Raw genomic sequence first — 19,935 nt, forward strand, 5'->3', positions numbered from 1 at the left:
TGCTTCTCCTAAATAGGACAGCTTTCAGTAGAAGATTATGAATCAATGGTCTGAATCATGCCATTACCTTAAAAGAGTCACGACTGCAAATTCCCCTTGCAGATGTGTTGGTGATAAACCTATTTGAAATTTTCAATGGATCACCATTCAAGATTCAACACAACTAAATGCCTATCTTTATGACCAAAAAATGCTTATATTTATATTCCATATTAATCCCTATTGGAGAAATGTATAATGTGGCAAACTTAGGAGATAGTGCCCAAACGTGTCCATATTTGTGAACTATAACACTGAAGGTGAGCAATTGCATGTTATCTAATTAATTAGAACACATAAATATAATAGTTATTAATTAATCTAATAAAACAAAATTAGGTGGATGGACACATGCATCAAATGCAATTAGTCCAACAATATTACATAATGAGGAAATTGCATTCCCCAATATATTTCCTCTTGAAGACAAAATAATCAAAAATAGAAAGATGGATTCCTACTTACTAATGAGGCCATTGTATCTTCTACAAGAACTGCTGTTTTCCTAGGTGGTGGGCATTTCCCATTGTGTTCATTTTCATGCCTTCAAAATCTACTTCTATGCCAGATTCTGTACAATCTGTTCCTAACACCCCCATACCCAGTAACAGGTAAGCAATAGAATGTGGATAAAAACCTATAAAAACCTTAGTTGAGTCCTCCAAAATCTATGTTGAGGTCTCCATTCCATGTCAGCTGCAATTGACAAAGGAGATGATGCCTAATAAAACTCAGCAACTGAAGTAACTCTCTGGCTTGCTAGATGATTAACAGTAACATTGAACTTGTTCTGAAAAATGAGAAAAATTCCAGATTCCAGACTGAAGATAGTCACTAAAGATCCCATCACTGCTCAATAAATTTCAAAGAAAAAGTTTATGATTTTACAACTGAAATCAAGGCTGTCCTACTCGAACCTTATGTTGTGCAATTTCAATTGTTTTCAAATAAGCTGCAGTATCTATTGAGTGATTGAAGTCAACTCTATGTATGTGACAAAGGTATAAGATAACATATATACATTTATATGTTCATACTTGATATCTGCAGTCTTCAACAAGCAAACGGGGTAACATTAAACTTGCCCTTGAAGAAATAGATATGCCAAAGCCATGGGTTATACGAGCATGAGTGCATACCTTCAAACAATGAGTATTGGAATTTGATATACAGAGAACTTGAGTAAAGTATTCAACCCCCATGTAGAAACTTACACTGCGTTTCCTCCTGACTCCTTGGACAAAATTGGTCTGTCTGTCTCAAACCTCAAGATGCTTGTTCATCTTCTCCAACAGCTTGTGTATCTCCTCCATAGACAGATGTGTCATCTCACCTGCAACAAACTCGTGAACAAATCCATTAATCTCAATTGAACTGCTGCCTGGGGTCTTCTCCACCCCATTTTCCTCCATAATCTTCCTTATTCTTTTGGCATCTTCATGTTTCCCAGAAGCTGCATACATATTTGAGAGTAGAACATAAGCCCCACTATGACGTTCTAACCACATAAGTTTCTCTGCTGCAAACTCAGCCAATTGGGTTTCTCTGTGGTGACAAGATGCATTCAGCAATGCCCTCCAAGCAATTGCTTTCTCAGAAACACTGCTAGTACTGGGTATTTGTAGGACAATATCCTTTGCCTCTTTCAACCGCCCAGCTCGGCCAAGAAAATCAACCACACAGCCCAAGTGCTCACTTTTGGGATCAATGCCATACACTTTACTCATACTATTGAAAATCTGGAGGCCTTCGGTTACCATCCCCGAATGGCTACAAGCAGTTAAAACAGCAAGGAAGGTAATGTCATCTGGCTTGAAACCAGCCTTCTCCATCCCCGAGAACAATTCGAGTACAGTCACTCCATCTCCCTGCATTGCCAATCCTGAAATCATGGCGTTCCAACAAATGATATCTCTCTGCTGCATTCCATCAAACAGTTTCCTAGCTAAACTTAAATTTCCACATTTCGCATACATATCTAAGAGGGCTGTATTCAAACGAACACCCAATGGAATGCCAATTTGATTCACATATCTGTGAATCCATATCCCAATATCCAGAGCTCCCAAATGAGCACATGCACAAAGGACACTAGTAAAAATGGCTTCGTCAGGCTCCAAGTCTGTATATTGCATCAAACGGAACATCTGTAGTCCCTCCTTGAAACAATTGTTCTGCACATACCCAGAGATAATAGACCCCCATACCCCTCTATCCTTAACCGGTGCTTTATCAAACAGAAGCCGGGCAGTATCAACATCCCCTAATTTTGCATACCCAGAAATCAAAACTGTCCATGCCACCTCATCTTGCCTACGCATTTCATCAAATACTAGTCTTGCAGATTCGATATCATCACAGGTAGAATACATGAGAATCAAAGTATTCCCAACAAAAACATCTAGAAGAAAACCCAATTTCACACTACTTCCATGGACTTGCTCTCCTAAACGACTATCTTGCAAGTTTGCACAAGCTTTCAACATGTACGGAAGAGTATAATTATCTGGAAATAGCCCATTCTGCAACATTCTAATGTACATTTCAATCGTCTTTATTAGATCTCCCTTGTGTAGGAATGCTTTGATCATGGTGTTGCAGATACACAGGGTGGGGTTTTCAATTCGCTCAAAAAGCTTCCAAGCATGGCTTAAGCTCCCACGATGTGGGTCAGAGCAGAAGGCCAAAATCCTACTGAGAGCAAAGTTGTTATTCCCAAGTCCATTTGTGATTATCTGTGCATGGGTTTGCTTGAGCTGCTTTATGTTCTTACATTTGTCCAACAGTAGTAGACATTTTCTACTGCTACCAGACATTGGCAGCCACCACTTAGTCCCAAGATCCCATAACAGGGCAGCATTCACAAGGATGAAAGAACAAGGACTCCCATCCACAACCCAGCCCACACAGCGGTGAAACTCAAACGGACGTGAGAGATCCTATATTTCTCCGAAAATTTTGCTTCCCAGAAGGTCGGCGGGTTAGGATATTTTCCAACTAAAATACTTTTACTACTCAAGAAAAACTGTTTTTTTCGCTTTTTTACATAAACTCGAAAGAGAAACTATATATGCTTTTGACAACAAAGTCAAAACAAAAACCAAAATTCATGACTCAAATAAATAAATAAAAAAGGTGCTTTTGTAGGGCGCTCACTTAGGTGGGTCAATAATTTATGACTCTTCACTTAAGTTGGCTAAATTACACGGCGCCCACTTTCACAGTTGTTGTGACCAGTGATGATAAAGCGAAGAATATGCAAGAAATTGAGAGACACACAATTGATAAAATGGAGTTCAACTTTTCAATCTACATCTTTGGGACTCAAGATAGAGTCCAATCCAGTATATCAAAGGGTAACAAAAGGCCTTATAAATTGTTCGATACTGTACAATCGAAGGAAGCCTTGCAGAGGTAATCACAATGGTGCATTCCACGCCTAAAAACTCGCTTGTACATTGAAGAATCTTCACAAAGAAGTGGCAGCAGCAAATCTTGGAGCCCTAAGTTCGTGGGAGAAGATGAATAGAGCACACTGAAGCCAAATTGAATCTAACCCAAATACTTGGACCAACTCAAGTATAAATAGCATAGTTTGAACCGTTAGTATATGGTTCAAGCTAAACTCAAACCCATGGTCCAATAGAAAATAACAAATTATAAATTAGACTCTAACAACGGTTTTGTAAAATTCCAAGTTACCCATCTTTAACAATCAGAATTTTGACTTGTTAATTTTGTTAGTCAGATGACTCATATGCTCTTTAAGTTGTAAAAATGCCAAATTCCCCCATTTAAGTTTCCCTTCCATTTTGCTCCCTAAGGTGACCTATCTTCTTCAAATACCTTGCCGGAAACCCCACCATTGCTGGCAATCACCACCCCCGAGGTCACCCACTTCCCCATTTGCATGTTGATCACTCATAGTTTGATTCCATAGTGCTGGTGATAGTTTCTTAGGGTTTTTTTTTTTTTTTGAAACACATCCCAGGTTAATCAATTATCAAAACCAATACATTGAGCATTACCAGAACTGTGTTTCCATCCAAATGTTTTAGCTACTTTTTCAAAACCTCCATAAACCCCATCATAGAATTTCTTGATCATTTGCTTCACATCATAAATTCTCAACCCAAATTAGAAATTCAGAAGCCCATTGTTATGGTCATTATGGTCCAAACCCCTGAGCTGGCTTAGACCATTTGGACCAAACCAAGGGCTCAAGCTTGATCTAAGATAGTTCAACTGGTGAATCTCAGTCATGACGTTTCTCGGAGGAGATGCCAGCTGAGAAGTCAAAAACCATGCATCATAGTGGCACACAGCTCTCACCATGTGACTTTTTGGCAGGAACAATGCTAGCAGAAGATTTGGCGCATCCTCACCCAGATGTCAAACCCTAGCATTTAATTCAGCATTAAATGCGCATGGATAGCCCAAAAGCTTCTCATTCACCCATAAGCTGCCTCGAGTACTGCGTACCACTGTTTTGTCCCCCCAACTAAGGAATGGTGTCACATCAAGATCAACTTAAAGCTGATCTTTTGATTTGCCTGTGGGATCACCAGTTGTCTTGGGAACCATGCGTATCAACTTGCTGTGCAAGCTTTGTCAAGAAGCGATCTCCACCATTCATCTAAGTCATCCTCATCAAAGGGCTACGATGAATCCGTCCCCAGTTTAGGTATGGACCAGCTGCATATATAACCGCATTACATATAAGTATTGGTAAGTAGACTTGAATACTCCCGCTATTACTCTCTTGCATTAACTCCTGAAAAATATTTTCTCCTTTATTCCCTTGGGCATTTATTCCTCAAGGGGAGTCTCTGGTTTTCTACCTGAACTGACTTAATCATTGGAGGTGGCTTTCCATCCTCAGAGGCAACCCACTCTCACCATTGTTTTGGTCTCAAGAACCAGACCCGGATTAGGAGTAAACCAAGGAGCTAAGAACATAAACAATAAAATTTGGCAAAAACATATTTTCACAACTACACTCATAAAACCCATAGCAGAGAACAAGGATTTTGAAGGAGATGAATCTCAGAGAGAATACGACCTCACATCTACTAATTTTTCACTCCTTACACTAATCTAGGCCTAAGTCCAACATTGGAGTAAAATTCCTAGTTAAAAATTGTCCTTTAGAGAACAACTAAAGATCGTGATAGGATTAGGATTGAGAGAAAAGTAAAACCTAAACGGCAAAAGGACAAGAGTGATGAGAGATGGAGTTGGAGAAAACATGTGTATCATCATCCCTTTCTCAATTCCAAACAAAGATTGAGTTCAAAATTGGTTGAGCAATGAAAAAAAAAAAAACAACAGAAAACCTCGCCCACCAACTCTAAAAAACAAAGGATACCAACCATAAACGTGAAAGGATTGGTGCCAAAACCCGCCTCAACCAACCCCGAAAGTAGTCACAACCTCCATCTTCACAATATTGGTGTCACGCCTACGAAAAGGGAGTTTCGGTTGAAACCCTAACCAACGTAATCGAGTAGATTTTCAGCTAATAAGTAGAAAAAAGAAGTGGGGAAGCTAGAAAATGGATTTTCTCCATCAAACTCTCAAACCCTTATCTCCGGAAAGGAGGGGCGGTGGTGGATTTTCGGAGAGATATAAGAAGAGGATTTCTTCTCCCTTCACTCACTTGGGGAGCAAAATGGGAGGAAAACTTAAATGAGGGTAATTTGGTCTTTTTACAACTTAAAGGGTATATGAGTCATTTGATTAACAAATTTAACGGTCAAACCTTTGACTGTTAAGGATCGGTAACTTACAATTTTACAAAACTATGAAAGTGAGTAGTAGGTCCAAAAGGGAAAAACTAAATAAACTAGGGTGCGTTTGGTAATGGGCCTAGGAATAGTTTTTTGCATCCTTTTGTACGAAGAACACCAAAAAGCGTGCATGGGTTTGCTTAAGCTGCTTTATGTTCTTACATTTTTCCAACAGTAGTAGGCATTTTCTACTACTACCAGACATTGGCAGCCACCACTTATTCCCAAGATCCCATAGCAGGGCAGCATTCACAAGAATGCAAGAACAAGGACACTCCCATCCACAATCCAGCTCACAAAGCGCTGAAACTCAAATAGATGTGAAAGATCCTATATTTCTTTGAAAATTTTGCTTCCCACAAGGTTGCCGGGTAGGAATAATTTCTAACTAAAATACTTTGACCACTGAAAAAGAAATCTTTTTTTTCTTTTCTTTTTTATAGAAACTCCAAAGAGAAACACTTTTTTTTTGGGGGGGGGGGGCAAGAAACTCAAAAGAAAAACCTAAATTCATGACTGTTTGATATTTTGGGGAAAAAGGAAAAAGGAAGAGTTTTTTTTGTAGGGCGCTCACTTAGCTGGGCCTATAATTCATGACTGCCCACTTAAGTAGATTAAATTGCATAGTGCCCACTTTCACAATTATTGTAACCAGTGATGATAAAGCAAATAATATGCAAGAAATCAAGATAGAGACACACACAATTGATGATGGAGTTTAGCTTTTCAGCCTACATCTCCGAGACTCAAGATAGAGTCCAATCCACCATATCAAAGGGTAACAAAAGGCCTTACAAATTATTCGATATGTACAACCGACAGAAGCCCTTGTAGATGCGACCACAATGGCGCAATCCATGCCTGAAAACTCGCTTGTACACTGAAGAATTTTCAGAGAGAAGCAGCAACAACGGCGGCAATCTTGGAGCCCTAAGTTCGTGGGAAAAGAAAATGAATAAAGCACACTGAAGCCAAAATGAATCTAACCCAAATACATGAACCAACTCAAGTATAAATAACATAGTCTAAACTGTTAGTATAAGCGTTGGTTTAAGATGGTTCAAACTAGACTCAAACCCATGGTCTAATAGAAAATAACAAATTATAGATTAGACTCTAACAAAGATTTTGTAAAATTGCAAATTACCTATTTTTAACGGTCAAACCTTTGACTGTTAAATTTGTTGGTCAAATGATTTATATACCTTTTAAGTTGTAAAAATATCAAATTCCCTCAATTAAGTTTCCTTCCCATTTTGCTCCCAAGGGTGACCTATCTTCTTCAACTGCTGGAAACCCCACCACCAGCCCTCTGTCAGAAGTCACCCGCTTTCCCTTGCTGGTGATCACCAGGTTTGATTCCACAAATGTTGGTGATAGTTTCTTAGGTTTGTTTTTGGGAACACATCCCAAGTTAACCAATTATCAGAACCAACACAGTGAACATTACCAGAACTGCGTTTCCATCCAAATGTTTTTGCTATTTTTTTCAGACTCCCTAAACTCCATAGAATTTCTTGATAGTTTGGTTTGCATGATAAATTCTCAACCCAAATTAGAAATTCAGAAGCCCATAAAACCCATAGCAGAGAACAAGGATTTTGAAGGAGATGAATCTCAGAGGGAATCCGACCTCACATCTACTGATTTTCACTACTTTCACTAATCTAGGCCTAAGTCCAACATTGGAATAAAATTCCTAGTTCACCGTACTCTTCAACTAGTGAATGCTTGAATCTGTAATAGGATTGGGATTGGGGAAAAAATAAATCAACCTAAATGGAAAAAGGACAAGAGTGATGAGAGATGGAGTTGGAGAAAACATAGTTTTGAAGTTCGAAATTGAAGTTGGAGCAGTTGGGGGAAAAGTGGAAAACAAGTAAAAAAAACCCAAGAAAGGATTCTGATGAATAGTGAAATTCTCTATTTGGGTCGTCTTCTTCGATTTTTGTTGTTAGCATTTTTTCCCCAGTCGAGTAATTTTTCTGAAAATTGTTTTGAGAACAACTAAATATCAGTTTGATTTGTGTTTCCTTATCATCATCCTTTTCTCAATTCCCTATTCTGCCTCTGCCGTTTAACTCCTTGGTAAGGGGATTTCTTGACCGTCTCTCCATTAGCAATTCACATGGCCAAAACCTCGCCTCAACCAACCTTTTAGAGCCAGAGTAGTCACAAGACTCACAACCTCCATCTTCACAATATTGGTGTCACGCCTATAAAAAGCAAATCTCGGTTGGAATCCTAACCATCGTAATTGAGTAGATTTGCTGCTAATAAGTAGAAAAAAGAAGTGGGGAAGCTAGAAAATGGGAAATACGGAGATTTTCTCTTTCAAACTCTCAAAATGACGATTGTTTTGCAAGTCATTCATCCACTTGAGAAGCAAAATGGGAAAAAACTTAATTAAGGTAATTTGATCATTTTACAACTTAAAAGGTATATGAGTCATTTGATAACAAATTTAACGGTCAAAAGTTTGACCGTTAAGGGTTAGTAATTTACAATTTTACAAAACTATGAAAGTGGGTAGTCAGGATATTATAGGCTCAAAAGGGAAAAACCTAAAATAAACTAGGGGGCGTTTGGTAATAATGGGCCTAGGAATAGTTTTTTGCATCCTTTTGTTCGAAGAACCCCAAAAAGCATTTGGTAAAATGAGTATTTCTTTTGTTTTTCAGGAAATAAACTAATTCAATTTTCTTGCCAAGGAAGGCTTTTTGCAAAACAACTTTTACTTGTTTGGTCATTCTCAAAAATAAAAAACACGTTCAAATTACGTAAAAAATGGACATTTAACCCAAATTTATTCGCATGAAACTTCTAACTTCTTGTCTTCATAAGATTTTTTTTCGTTCTTTTGCTTTTTTGTTTTTTAAATCTCCATCGGCTCAAGTGTTCTTAGTATCAATTTTATCAAACAGTCAAAATTGTGTTCACACCACTGTTCTTTGATAAAGATAAAAAAAAAAAAATTATTGCAAAGAAAGCCATTCTCAAAAAAGACCGTTGCCAAATGCTTACTAATTATCATGCTAAAGTTTGTTGTTAATCTGTCATCATCCATCTAGAACTTCATACCCAAACAAAATTAGTGTTTCTTATTTGTTTCAATGGTCGTTCATTCATTTGATTGGAAAAGGAACCTAAAAATTGCCTTGAAATTATCAATTTTCACATGTAACAACTTTTTTTTATATATTATAATCAACTTTGAAGGATTTAATTTGAATGATTTGTGTTTTCACATCTTCTTTATTTCCTTGTTTCACACTCTCACGCAATTTATAAGATTTATTATTGCCGTGACCATATTCTAAAACAAGCAGCTCAATTTGAAATTTTGAATTGATAATATTTTTTTCTATTTTACATAAATCTGTTGCTTTCAAAGTCAACAAACCCATGTCCAAATTTGTGAAAAATCACATCAATAATAATCATAATTTAAAAGAAAAAAGTTCTATTGCAAAGATATACCACCAAATACATAGACGCAATAATGGTTGGCTGACTCCTAATGGAAGACATGAACCCTACTTTCATCACAGAAATGTATGCTTTCATTTGTCTTAGGGGTGTCAATGGTGTGGTTTCGGATTGAAAAATACCTAGTTTAAACACGGCCTATTAGTAAAATAACGATTTCGGCCTAGTTTCAATTTGGTGTGATTTGTGTTCGAGCTAACTAACGGTTTATGCTAACAGTTTAGACTCGAGTTGACTAACTGTTTATGGAGTTCAAGAAAAATAATAAAAAGAAATAATTTAACATCCTACAACAAAAGCCAAAATTATATGAAAAACGAAGTTGCTATTGGTTAATTTCTATTAAAAAAATCCACCCATCCTATAGAAATCAATAACCTAGATATTAAGTGGTAGAATGACTATTTGATCTTTGAATTCATGCATAATTTTTTTAATTGTTTATACCAACTACTTAGTGGTAATATAATGATTCAAATACTATTTAATGTAAAATTATAAAACAAGTTGTAATACGGGCTATAACGGGTTGCGGTTCAGTTTCGGGTTGGTACAGGCTTTGCCATCCTCAGCCCAAACACAGCCCATTAAGGTTCGGGCCGAGCCGATTCGGACTATAACGGGTCGGTGCAGTTCGGGCTACAAATTGACACCCCTAATTTGCTCTATGCATATATAACAGTGATGTCCTCGTAAAGTAATGCTCTCTACACCTTACAAAAGAAATTAGTCTTAGGACTTAAAAACATGTAACTGAAATATAAAATTACATCCACATATAGGAGTTATTCCAAGAGGAGGGTTTTGTTTTATTTATTTATTTATTTATAAATAACCCATAAAAGAGGAGAGATTTATTCTTAAAAAAAGAAAAAAAGAAAAAGGAGAGATTAACACTATATTAAGAACGTAATCTACTCTTCCGTTTTACTACCAACCATTTCTAACCCAACGGTCAAATAGTCCCTCTCCCTAAAACTCTCTAAATTCACTGCATCTCTGCTTTTCTTCGAGCATCAAAGAGTCAAAACGAGGCTAAATCAATGCACATTTAGTGTTATTCTTTAATAAAAAAAGAAAACGAAAATTTTACATTTCATATTAATACAAAAGAAGTTAAAATGCAGGGTTGATAAAGTGGTAAGATTCATACTTTTTAGTTGATGAGAGGTCATGGGTTCGGCTCTTACGGACAGGCCCGGATGAACCTCAGACACAAAAGAAAAGATAAAATGACTATCCTACCCCTACGATGTCAATATGTCTACTCTCACTAACTCGAGAAAGAATTTACTTTACTATAGAGGAGTGTGGGCCCTACATGTGCATGAAGGCCACAGAAAACACATACATGGGCATAATAAGTGAGAGATTTTTGAATTTTATTGAGATACTAATGATGATTGGATGATCAACCACCATCCCCATGAAAGGCACTGATGATGGATGTGAAGGAAGGATCATACATACATGGGTGGGTTTTCATAAGGGTAAAATGGTCATTTAAATTTTTGTGTCCGTGCGACCGTGCTTAGCAAAGTACAACTCTCGTTGAGAATTTTTCTCCGATCAACGCAGCTTCTCTCTGATCTAAATTGTAAAGAAAAAAGAAAACGAAATTTTTTATTTTTTTTTGTTAGAATAGAACGGCACGGGAAGGGAAAACGAAACAAAACAAAAACGGAGCAAAGGTTCGATGTGACTCTGAATCTCTCACACTTCTTCCCTTGTGCTTCTTCTTCATGGAGGAAAGAGTCATCGAATTGGACTTTTTCGTGGAATAGTGATTTCTGAACTAAAGAAAAATAGATCAAGAATCTCCAAATGCCGGATTTAGAAGGGCCTAAGAGTCCCAATTGGAGAAAAGCGAAGAGGAGATCTCAATCTCTATTGCCATATTTATCGATCTGGTATTCTCGAATCATTGGATCTGATGGTGATATTTCTGGTATCTTCAAATGGATTTCTGAGCTGTGTTTCTTCTAGGGTTGTCGTTGTCCTGACCACGGAGAGGTGGCAGAGACGACGATGCAGCTTCATTTCTCTCCTAGCATGAGAAGCATCACGATCTCGAGCAGCAATGGGTTTCTTGACTTCATGAAGATCAAGGTCGCAGCTCGCCACGTCTCTTATCGCACCCTCTTCCACACCATCCTCATCCTTGCCTTTCTGCTGCCTTTCGTCTTCATTCTCACCGCCGTCGTCACCCTCGAAGGTGTCAACAAGTGTTCCTCTCTCGGTGCGTAGGACAAAACCTTTTTGTTTCAGTGATTTGAATTCTACCCGTTTCCCTAGCTATTGGATGTTTGTTTTCTTGATTAGGTCTGTAGCTATTTGGGTGGTTGTGAGATCATAGAGAGATATCAGGGTAGACTATTGCTATGCATATATGGATTCGATTGGATTTCAATTGTAACCTAACTTGAGGTTTTGAGTGAGTTCTGATTTTGGTCTAAGTCATTTTTCTTTGTTGGAATTCCCCTTTGCTCTATATGGTTTTAAATTGGAATTCTTCAGCTGTTACTGATTACGGATATCTAATTGGATCTGTTACTGTTGTCTGATTTGATTGGATTTGGTTTTTCACTTATCCCTGGGCATTTTCATAGGATCTTGGAATCCTCATTTCTGTAGGTTGTCTTGCGTTCTTTTATTTACAATTGGGATTCTGGATTATTATACTGGCTCTTCAGCGTTTCAGCTGATTGTTCTTTTTCTTTTCCGTAATAGCTGATTGTTCCTTTTCTTTTCTGTAATTGAGTATGACAATTTTCTTCTGTCTTTTGTTTTTTGGGTTGTGATAAATTCGTTAGAGTCGTTGTTCCTTTTCCATTTATATTCTGCTTGTTTAAATTTCAAGTCTCATTCTTTTTTTTTGGGCTCATTGATGGGTTGCAGACATCTAGTTCATTCTGTATTTGTTATATTCTTCTTCCATGTTTCAAGCCCACTGGTTTATGCATTAACTGTTTATGGCTATAAAAACAATTAATATATATGTATATCTATATAAAATATATATATTTTTATTTTCCTCTTGGCCCTCAAAAGTCTTTTGTTCCCAGTTGTACCTATTTGATTTGATTCTTGCCTTCAATTTTCCTTGGATATTTTATCTATAAGTCATAATAACAATTTGAGGTTGTACTCATTTTCATTAACGTGAGAGCCTTGTGCACTGGGTCACCCTTTTTTACTCGTTTTTGTTAACAAGTCCAAATTTTGGCTCAGATTAAACACCTGATATTATGGCTTGAAAGTGGGAGAATAGCTGCAGTGAAGCCACTTCCATGTTGCTTTAACCCTCTGGAATGTATTGTTTTTTTTGTGCTTCATAGGACAATAGCATTGCCTTTAATCCTCAAATAAGTTGGTTTAATGTTTCAACTTTGGACTTTCTCTTATGGGGTTTCTACTTCTATTTCTTTGACTGTGTTTAAATTTATTTATGTCTTCTTTTGGTTCTTCCTGAATTTCAGTCATATATTAATTCCTTTTTCCTGCTTCTATTTTCATATTTACTTATTGGTGTCTCTACATTATTTGTTTGTCATTAATTCCTTTAATAAAGATTGTTTGGTGGTGAAATTCTTGTACTCCAGATCATTTTTATGTCTGGTAGAACTTTGAGTTCATCCATTCAGTGTTTATTTTTATGTCTGTTTTGATGAGTAACATCCATTGCTTTGTTTGACAATTTCTATGAAGTTGTATCAGCACCCTTCTGATTTTGTAATTTTCATCTGCTTCAGATTGTTTGGGTAGACGATTGGGACCAAGGCTTCTTGGTAGGCCCAATGATTCAACGGTAAATATCTCCTTATTATGGTTACTCGTTTAGTGGTCAGTTCATATCCGTTGATTTGATAGAGTGAATTTCTCTCCCTTGTGCTGAATTTGGAATTGTTCACGCTGTTGCTTTAATTTTTTTCCTTGGGTGCTGATGTGCAGAAGTTAGTAAAAGATTTATGTAAGATCCTGAACCAAGTTAATACGGAACGACTCCCACCCAACCTGAAGCTGCCAGAGTCATTCAGTCAACTTGTTTCTGAAATGAAAAACAACCATTATGATGCCAGGACTTTTGGCATCCAGCTGAAAGCAATGGTATGTTTTTTTACTAAACATCTCTCTCTCTGAGTTGAATTACATGATTAATGAATTTCCAAAAAAATGTTATTGATGGAATGGTTCTCTATTTCAATTCTTAACCTGTAGAGCCGATGCCAGTCTTTGAAAACAGGCCCTTGAGAGTTGTCTTTTTCTTTGTTTTGTATGCTGTTTCTTAAACATTATTGAGACTGGGTAGGATCAAAAGAAACTTCCTTCTCAATGGAATTCATTGGGAACATTGGAATCTCATGTCAGATGGGCTTCCGGTTTCCTGATGATGTGGATGAGCTCTCTCTCTCTCTCTCTCTCTCTCTCTCTCTCTCTCTCTCTCTATATATATATATATATATATATATATATATATATGTATTCCCCTTTGTTCCTCACGGACGGATTCATGTTCTATTGTGCATTTAGTAGACTATAAAGTGGTATTCACCTTTGTTTCTCACAGAGGGATTCATGTTCTATTGTTCATTTAGTAGGCTATTAGAAGCGAGGCGGCAGCTCTACTTTTGCATATTTTGTATGGTAGGGTAACATAAGAATCCTATTAAAAATGAAAGAAGATTTTATTGGAAACTGGTTTACATTTGGATGTTGATGCTACTACCATCATAAGAAAGTTTTCAAATGCACATTAGTTGCTTTGGAATGAGCCTGATTATCCATCTTGTCTATGAATTGGAAACCCATGGTTTTTGGAAAGATTACATTGGTTCTTGACTTTTTTCATCTAAATCTAATATTTTGGTTCCGACACTAAGGAGGTGTGATTTGCTGTTTTTAGCAATTCATGACATAAAAATACAAGGAGAGTTCATCTATCTAAGGAAGATAGCTATATTTTCCCATTTCTTACTAAATAAAAAAATTGCTAGTTGGTCATGCTGCAGCTTTTCAAATCCTTATCTATGGGTTTTTTTGTTCTCTTCTCTGTCATAAACTGCTAGAAGTAAATATTTTCTTGTCCAAACCCTTGTTAGCAAAGCTCTCTACTGTATGTGAATTTTACTCTCTATCTCTGTCTTAAGGAAAACTTAATAGGCACACACTTGAAAGGTATGTAAAACTTCGCTTTTCCCCCAACCATTTCACAATGCAAAAACTGTGGAGTCTTCAAAATCTGGACACAATGTTTATAGACACGGTGTCCAATGCTATGCTATGCAGCCGTGTAACCATGTTTTAACAATCAACCAAGTTGCAGCATAAGATGAACCAAAACATGGTAAAAAGTCCAACAGGTTTGTTTTTTGTCCTCAAAATATACTATACCTTTCACGTCAGATTTGTTTGTAGAAAAAACATTGTAATATTGATCAATTACCACTGAAAGTTTGTGTGATTTCTATGTTCCCTGTATCTTGACTATCAAATGTGAAGCAGACGATTATTCCTTCACTAAAGTTCGCTAGAGGGGAAATAGCTGAGTTCAGTCCAAATCTTTTTGGCAAGTCTTAATGCATTAATTTTGCTACCATTCACTTAACTGAATCTTCTTTCTTCAACAAGCCACTAATCCTCATTTAAACTATTGGAAAACCTAGCCCTTCAGCCCAACCTCGAATGCTGCAGTAATTTGCAAACCAGCAATGGGGAGGTGATTCTATTTGTGTATTCGTTTAGGGTTCAATAAACCTTGCTTTACATCATATAAATCTAATAATCAACCTTGTTCATTTCCCTATTTTACTTATTTGATGAACCTATTTCTTACAATTCTGTATAAACCGGAGGCTCAAATTTTTACCAAAACAATTTGCATGCCGAGTGGTTCTCTTATAAATATATAAAAAAAAAAGTAAAAAAGAGAGGTGTACCCATGGCACAAGTTTCTTGTGTTTAGCTGGTTCTACAGAGGATAATATGTACACAGGTTTTACCCCTGTTTCCAGAGAGGATGTTTTCAGGACTTCTCCCCTTGACCAAGCATTTGGAAAGGGAGTACTTGACCAAAACACCAAGCACGACCTCTTTGAATCTGTTAATTTCCATCTAAACCATTTCTGAGGATAATATGTACACAGGTTTTACCCCTGTTTCCAGAGAGGATGTTTTCAGGACTTCTCCCCTTGACCAAGCATTTGGAAAGGGAGTACTTGACCAAAACACCAAGCACGACCTCTCTGAATCTGTTAATTACCATCTAAACCATTTCTGAGATCATAAATTTCCTTATAAAGGCGTTTGTTGTTTGTGTATAAAGCAAGTCAATCTCATGTTGGGCTAGGAAAAATTAAACATTGGGCTTGAAGAGTTTATTTTATTATTGTGAAGACTGATGATCCATTTTACTTTCTCAAGTTTTTTTTTGGAAACCCACTGTGGCTTCTATCTACAAAAGCTTCAATCATCGAAATTTTATGGTCCTTAAAAAACATTGATTTTGATTATCCTTTCCCCTGAATTTTCTTTTATTGCTTTTAATCTACTTCCAATTTTTTAACTTGTTTTGGTGCTTTTCTGCATGAGTGAGAGGTCAAGGATTTGGGTGTTGAAATGAAGATGCTTACTCCCCTCATTACATTGATTGTTACCTTAGTTATTGCTTAATCTTTTGGCTCGAGTTTTCTTTTTGAGCTTTCAACTAAAGAATGTTAATCCATGCAGATGGAGAAGTTTGACAGGGAGATTAGAGAGGCGAAGTTTGCAGAGCTGATGAACAAGCATTTTGCAGCGACTGCCATTCCAAAGGGCATCCACTGTCTCTCATTGCGTTTGACTGATGAGTACTCATCCAATGCTCATGCTCGGAAACAGTTGCCATCTCCAGAATTTCTCCCATTGCTGTCTGATAATTCTTGCTACCACTTTGTCGTAGCGACTGATAACATCCTTTCTGCTTCTGTTGTGGTCGCTTCCACTGTCCAAACCTCTTTAAAACCTGAAAAGATTGTCTTCCATGTGATTACGGACAAGAAGACATATGCGGGCATGCACTCTTGGTTTGCACTCAATCCTCCTACACCAGCAATTGTTGAGGTGAGAGGAGTTCACCAATTTGACTGGTTAACAAGAGAAAATGTACCCGTTCTTGAGGCTATTGAAAGCCAGCATGGTATCAGGGATTACTACCATGGAAATCATGTTGCTGGGGCGAACCTTAGTGAGACTACTCCTCGCTCATTTGCTTCCAAATTGCAGGCCAGAAGTCCAAAGTACATTTCATTACTCAACCATCTCCGCATATATCTCCCAGAGGTAAATTGCGTGTTGTGTGAACCTTGTGTTATGTCTCAGTTTTGCGTCCTGATTCATTGTTGATAAGAAACCTATGATTTGGAGATCTATCTGCTCCCCCCACCCCAAAAAAAACACACCAAGGAAAGAAAAAGAAATAGAACTCAAAAGAAAAAATCAGGAGGGAAATGAGAAAAATCTATGAAGGCTAAAGGTATGGAAGTTGAGTGGCTTGGCTAAAATTTGACTGGAGGAAAGTAATACTGCTACAATCATCATTTATATTTAATAAACTGGTATTATCTGTGCTTGTGGAGTGTAGTATTGTTGTGTCCTTTCCAAATACTTAAGGGTTGAACTTCTTGTTTTCTGTCCCAAATGTTTTTAGACTTTTGTAGAATGTTAGGATTTTGAGTGGCGTAATTATTTTGTAGATGTGAGAAGTTCTGGGAAATTCTTACTTATACATTTGTGATATATTGTGAACAGCTATTCCCAAACCTCGACAAGGTGGTCTTTTTAGATGATGATGTGGTAATCCAGCGTGATCTGTCTGCGCTATGGGAGATTGACCTTAAGGGCAAGGTTAATGGTGCAGTGGAAACATGTAAAGGCGAAGATGAATGGGTGATGTCTAAGCGTTTCAAGAACTATTTCAATTTTTCTCATCCTCTCATATCAGAGAAGTTAAACCCTGATGAATGTCCATGGGCATATGGTATGAACATCTTTGATTTACGTGCATGGAGAAAAACAGATATCAGAGATACATATCATTTGTGGTTGAAAGAGGTAAGCATCAAATGCCAGTAGTACTGTTAAGGGTAGACTTTTATTTTCTGGGGCAGTTGGGTTAAGTGAACATTTAAGAAATAATCTACTTGACAAAGGGAGACATTTTCCTCGCAATTTAGTATTAAGCATTAGGTATTCCTTTCTGAAAATCTATCTGAGCTCCTTACTGATATTCTCCTATGGTTGTCCTTGTTGCAAGTCATCTTGTCTTGGATCCCTAGTCCCTAATCCATGTTTTTATACTATGGGCTGGCATATTGAAAAGTGTAGTTCCTTCTCTCTTTAGAAATGAGTAATTTCCTTTGTTATGAAAGTTGGTCTGGTTAAATGATGGGTTAAGATGGTTTAATGTATGTTTCTAGCAATGTACTCTGCACTTACCTCTCACACCCTGCCTAAATCTGTTCTTGGGGTTGGAATTCACAAGATATTATTTGGGTTCCTTGTTTTATTTCTGTAGGAAATAATGTAAATATATTCTTTTTTTCTTTTTTAAAAGTCAGTTGATTTTTGGTGCAGAATCTTAAGTCGAAGTTGACTCTCTGGAAGCTTGGCACACTACCCCCTGCTTTGATTGCATTCAGAGGCCATGTTCACCCAATTGACCCTTCATGGCACCTGCTTGGTTTGGGTTACCAGAATAAGACCAGCATTGAGAGTGTGAAGAAGGCAGCTGTGATTCATTACAATGGCCAGTCTAAACCATGGCTAGATATTGGCTTTGAGCATCTCCGGCCTTTTTGGACCAAGTACGTTAATTACTCCAGTGAATTTGTAAGGAACTGCCATATCTTGGAGCCTTAGGTGATATGGAGGACCAAAAACAAAAGTGAGAGCTGGGACAGAGATATAACTGGGATGGGTTCGTGTAAGTTGCAGTGATTGATGATATTCAAATAAGGAAAAGAAGAAATTTGACCATGTGGCTAATGCTGGCAGATTCAAATTCTCTGCTATCCGTCCCACGTTTACAGAGGAGGAGCTGCATTACTCGTGGCCACGTGATATTCTTTCATTCTGTAACATAGCAATCAATGATTTATTATTTGCCCTGGAAAAGGGTAACTTTCCTACTCCTGACCTCCACTGGGCATCTCGAATTACATTGTCTATTACTCTGGTGTTGGGCAGAGTAATACTATGGTATGCTGATCAGAATTGCTTGAGTTGGAGGGCCTAAGCAATCATCCAGATGGATGTCAGATGGGAGATCAGCTTTGCAAATGTTTCTTTAGTAAGGCAACCCCCAAGATGTCATCCATTTATTGTTGGTAGTTTGCTTCCCCCAGTCTCCATTTTTACATTCTCTATAGGGTCTTCAAGCCCCTTTTTTGTTTTCTTCTATATTCATTAAGGTGATTTTAGGTAGTGGTATAATGTAGATTGCAGTGTTATGGATCCCGTCTAATTGGGGGAACTTAAAATAGGGTATTTTTTTTTGTGTACGATTCATGATAATATTCAAATTGTGCAGATAATTCTTTTTTGGTTTCTCTCTTGTATTTCAGTTACTTAAGATTCTCTTCAGAAATTGTCAGGAAAAATAAAAATTCAAAAATTGAAGACATTAACTAGCTTTGCCTTCTGTTTGCATCTCCTCCTTATTTGATTGATTGATTCTCACTTTTTGTGGATATGTTAAAAGTAACCAATCTACTTGTCTGACTTGTGGGTTTGTGTTTGTTACCATTCTTCTTTCATGAGGAATTTGGGTATGGAATTCAGGTTGAATCTCTTTAGGGGGGGTGCTAATTCTGTATCAGTTAAAATTTGACTTCTTGTGAATGATCTTGATATGGCCACCTTGAGGTTGGCTTAGTAAAGCTGGTTTAGGGTGTTGAGTTCTCCCAAGGTCTGTTTCAGTTTCAGTTTCAGTGTATCATTACAGCGATTCCTCGGTCCCAACCTTTGCAGGGAAGGGTTGCCATGATCATCCATCTGCTTATGTAACCTATTGAGCGTGTATCACAAAAACTTGCTGCTTGTCCTCTGAACAAGCTGACGTTGGGCCTGATACAACCCTATGTATCTTCAACGTCCTCTAAATTTCCATGGCAAAAAGAGTATTATATCCATGAGATCATCTCTTAGTTCATACTGCAAAGACGTTGGAGACAAATGGTTTAGAATGGAAGATTGAAACTTTTTTAGGGAACTGAGCCATAGGAGGTTATCTAGCATCATTTGTGGCAATGACACAACAACTGATCCTCTACCCAGAGTAGAGAACTGTACTTCTCATATCTTTTCATCATATATTTAGGAGTGAGGTCTTTCTTTGCTCACTTATATTCTGTTCCATCAATGTTCAAAAATGGATCCCTTGTAAACATAAGGTGAAAATGTATGAGAGGAGCAGGAGATTATCTAGCATCATCTATGGCAATGAGACAAACTAGTTTGGATCCTCTACCTTTTCATCATCACATATTTAAGAGTAGGAACCACCTCTGTTCACTCATAGTCAACTTTATCAATGTTAGAATTTAATCTCTTGGTGGAAGGGTGTGAGAGGACCACCGTCCTT

The 19,935-nt window shown here is 37.4% G+C and overlaps 1 protein-coding gene and 1 pseudogene across 2 annotated transcripts; one reads left to right on the forward strand and one right to left on the reverse strand.

The window, feature by feature from the left end:
- Window positions 1–465: 465 nt before the first annotated feature.
- Window positions 466–3,117, reverse strand: LOC149006578 (pentatricopeptide repeat-containing protein At5g66520 pseudogene; annotated as a pseudogene).
- A 7,781-nt stretch (window positions 3,118–10,898) lies between these two features.
- On the forward strand, window positions 10,899–19,440 carry LOC149006579 (putative galacturonosyltransferase 14). 2 transcript variants are annotated; one of them, XM_089165795.1, is made up of 7 exons: window positions 10,899–11,227; window positions 11,304–11,556; window positions 13,070–13,125; window positions 13,269–13,424; window positions 16,044–16,634; window positions 17,103–17,405; window positions 17,928–19,440. In XM_089165795.1, exons 2-7 carry the CDS (start codon window positions 11,346–11,348, stop codon window positions 18,210–18,212), a joined length of 1,602 nt encoding a protein of 533 aa, XP_089021921.1. In that variant the 5' UTR covers window positions 10,899–11,227; window positions 11,304–11,345; the 3' UTR covers window positions 18,213–19,440. The 2 variants fall into 2 exon arrangements, with proteins under 2 accessions (XP_089021921.1, XP_089021920.1); XM_089165794.1 differs by having other exon boundaries at window positions 10,899–11,556; window positions 17,928–19,439.
- The last annotated feature ends 495 nt before the right edge of the window (window positions 19,441–19,935 follow it).

This window comes from Hakea prostrata, chromosome 8 (assembly GCF_041222555.1).
Source record: "Hakea prostrata isolate BN-2017 chromosome 8, UWA_Hpros_2, whole genome shotgun sequence".
NCBI classification, from domain to species: Eukaryota; Viridiplantae; Streptophyta; class Magnoliopsida; order Proteales; family Proteaceae; genus Hakea; species Hakea prostrata.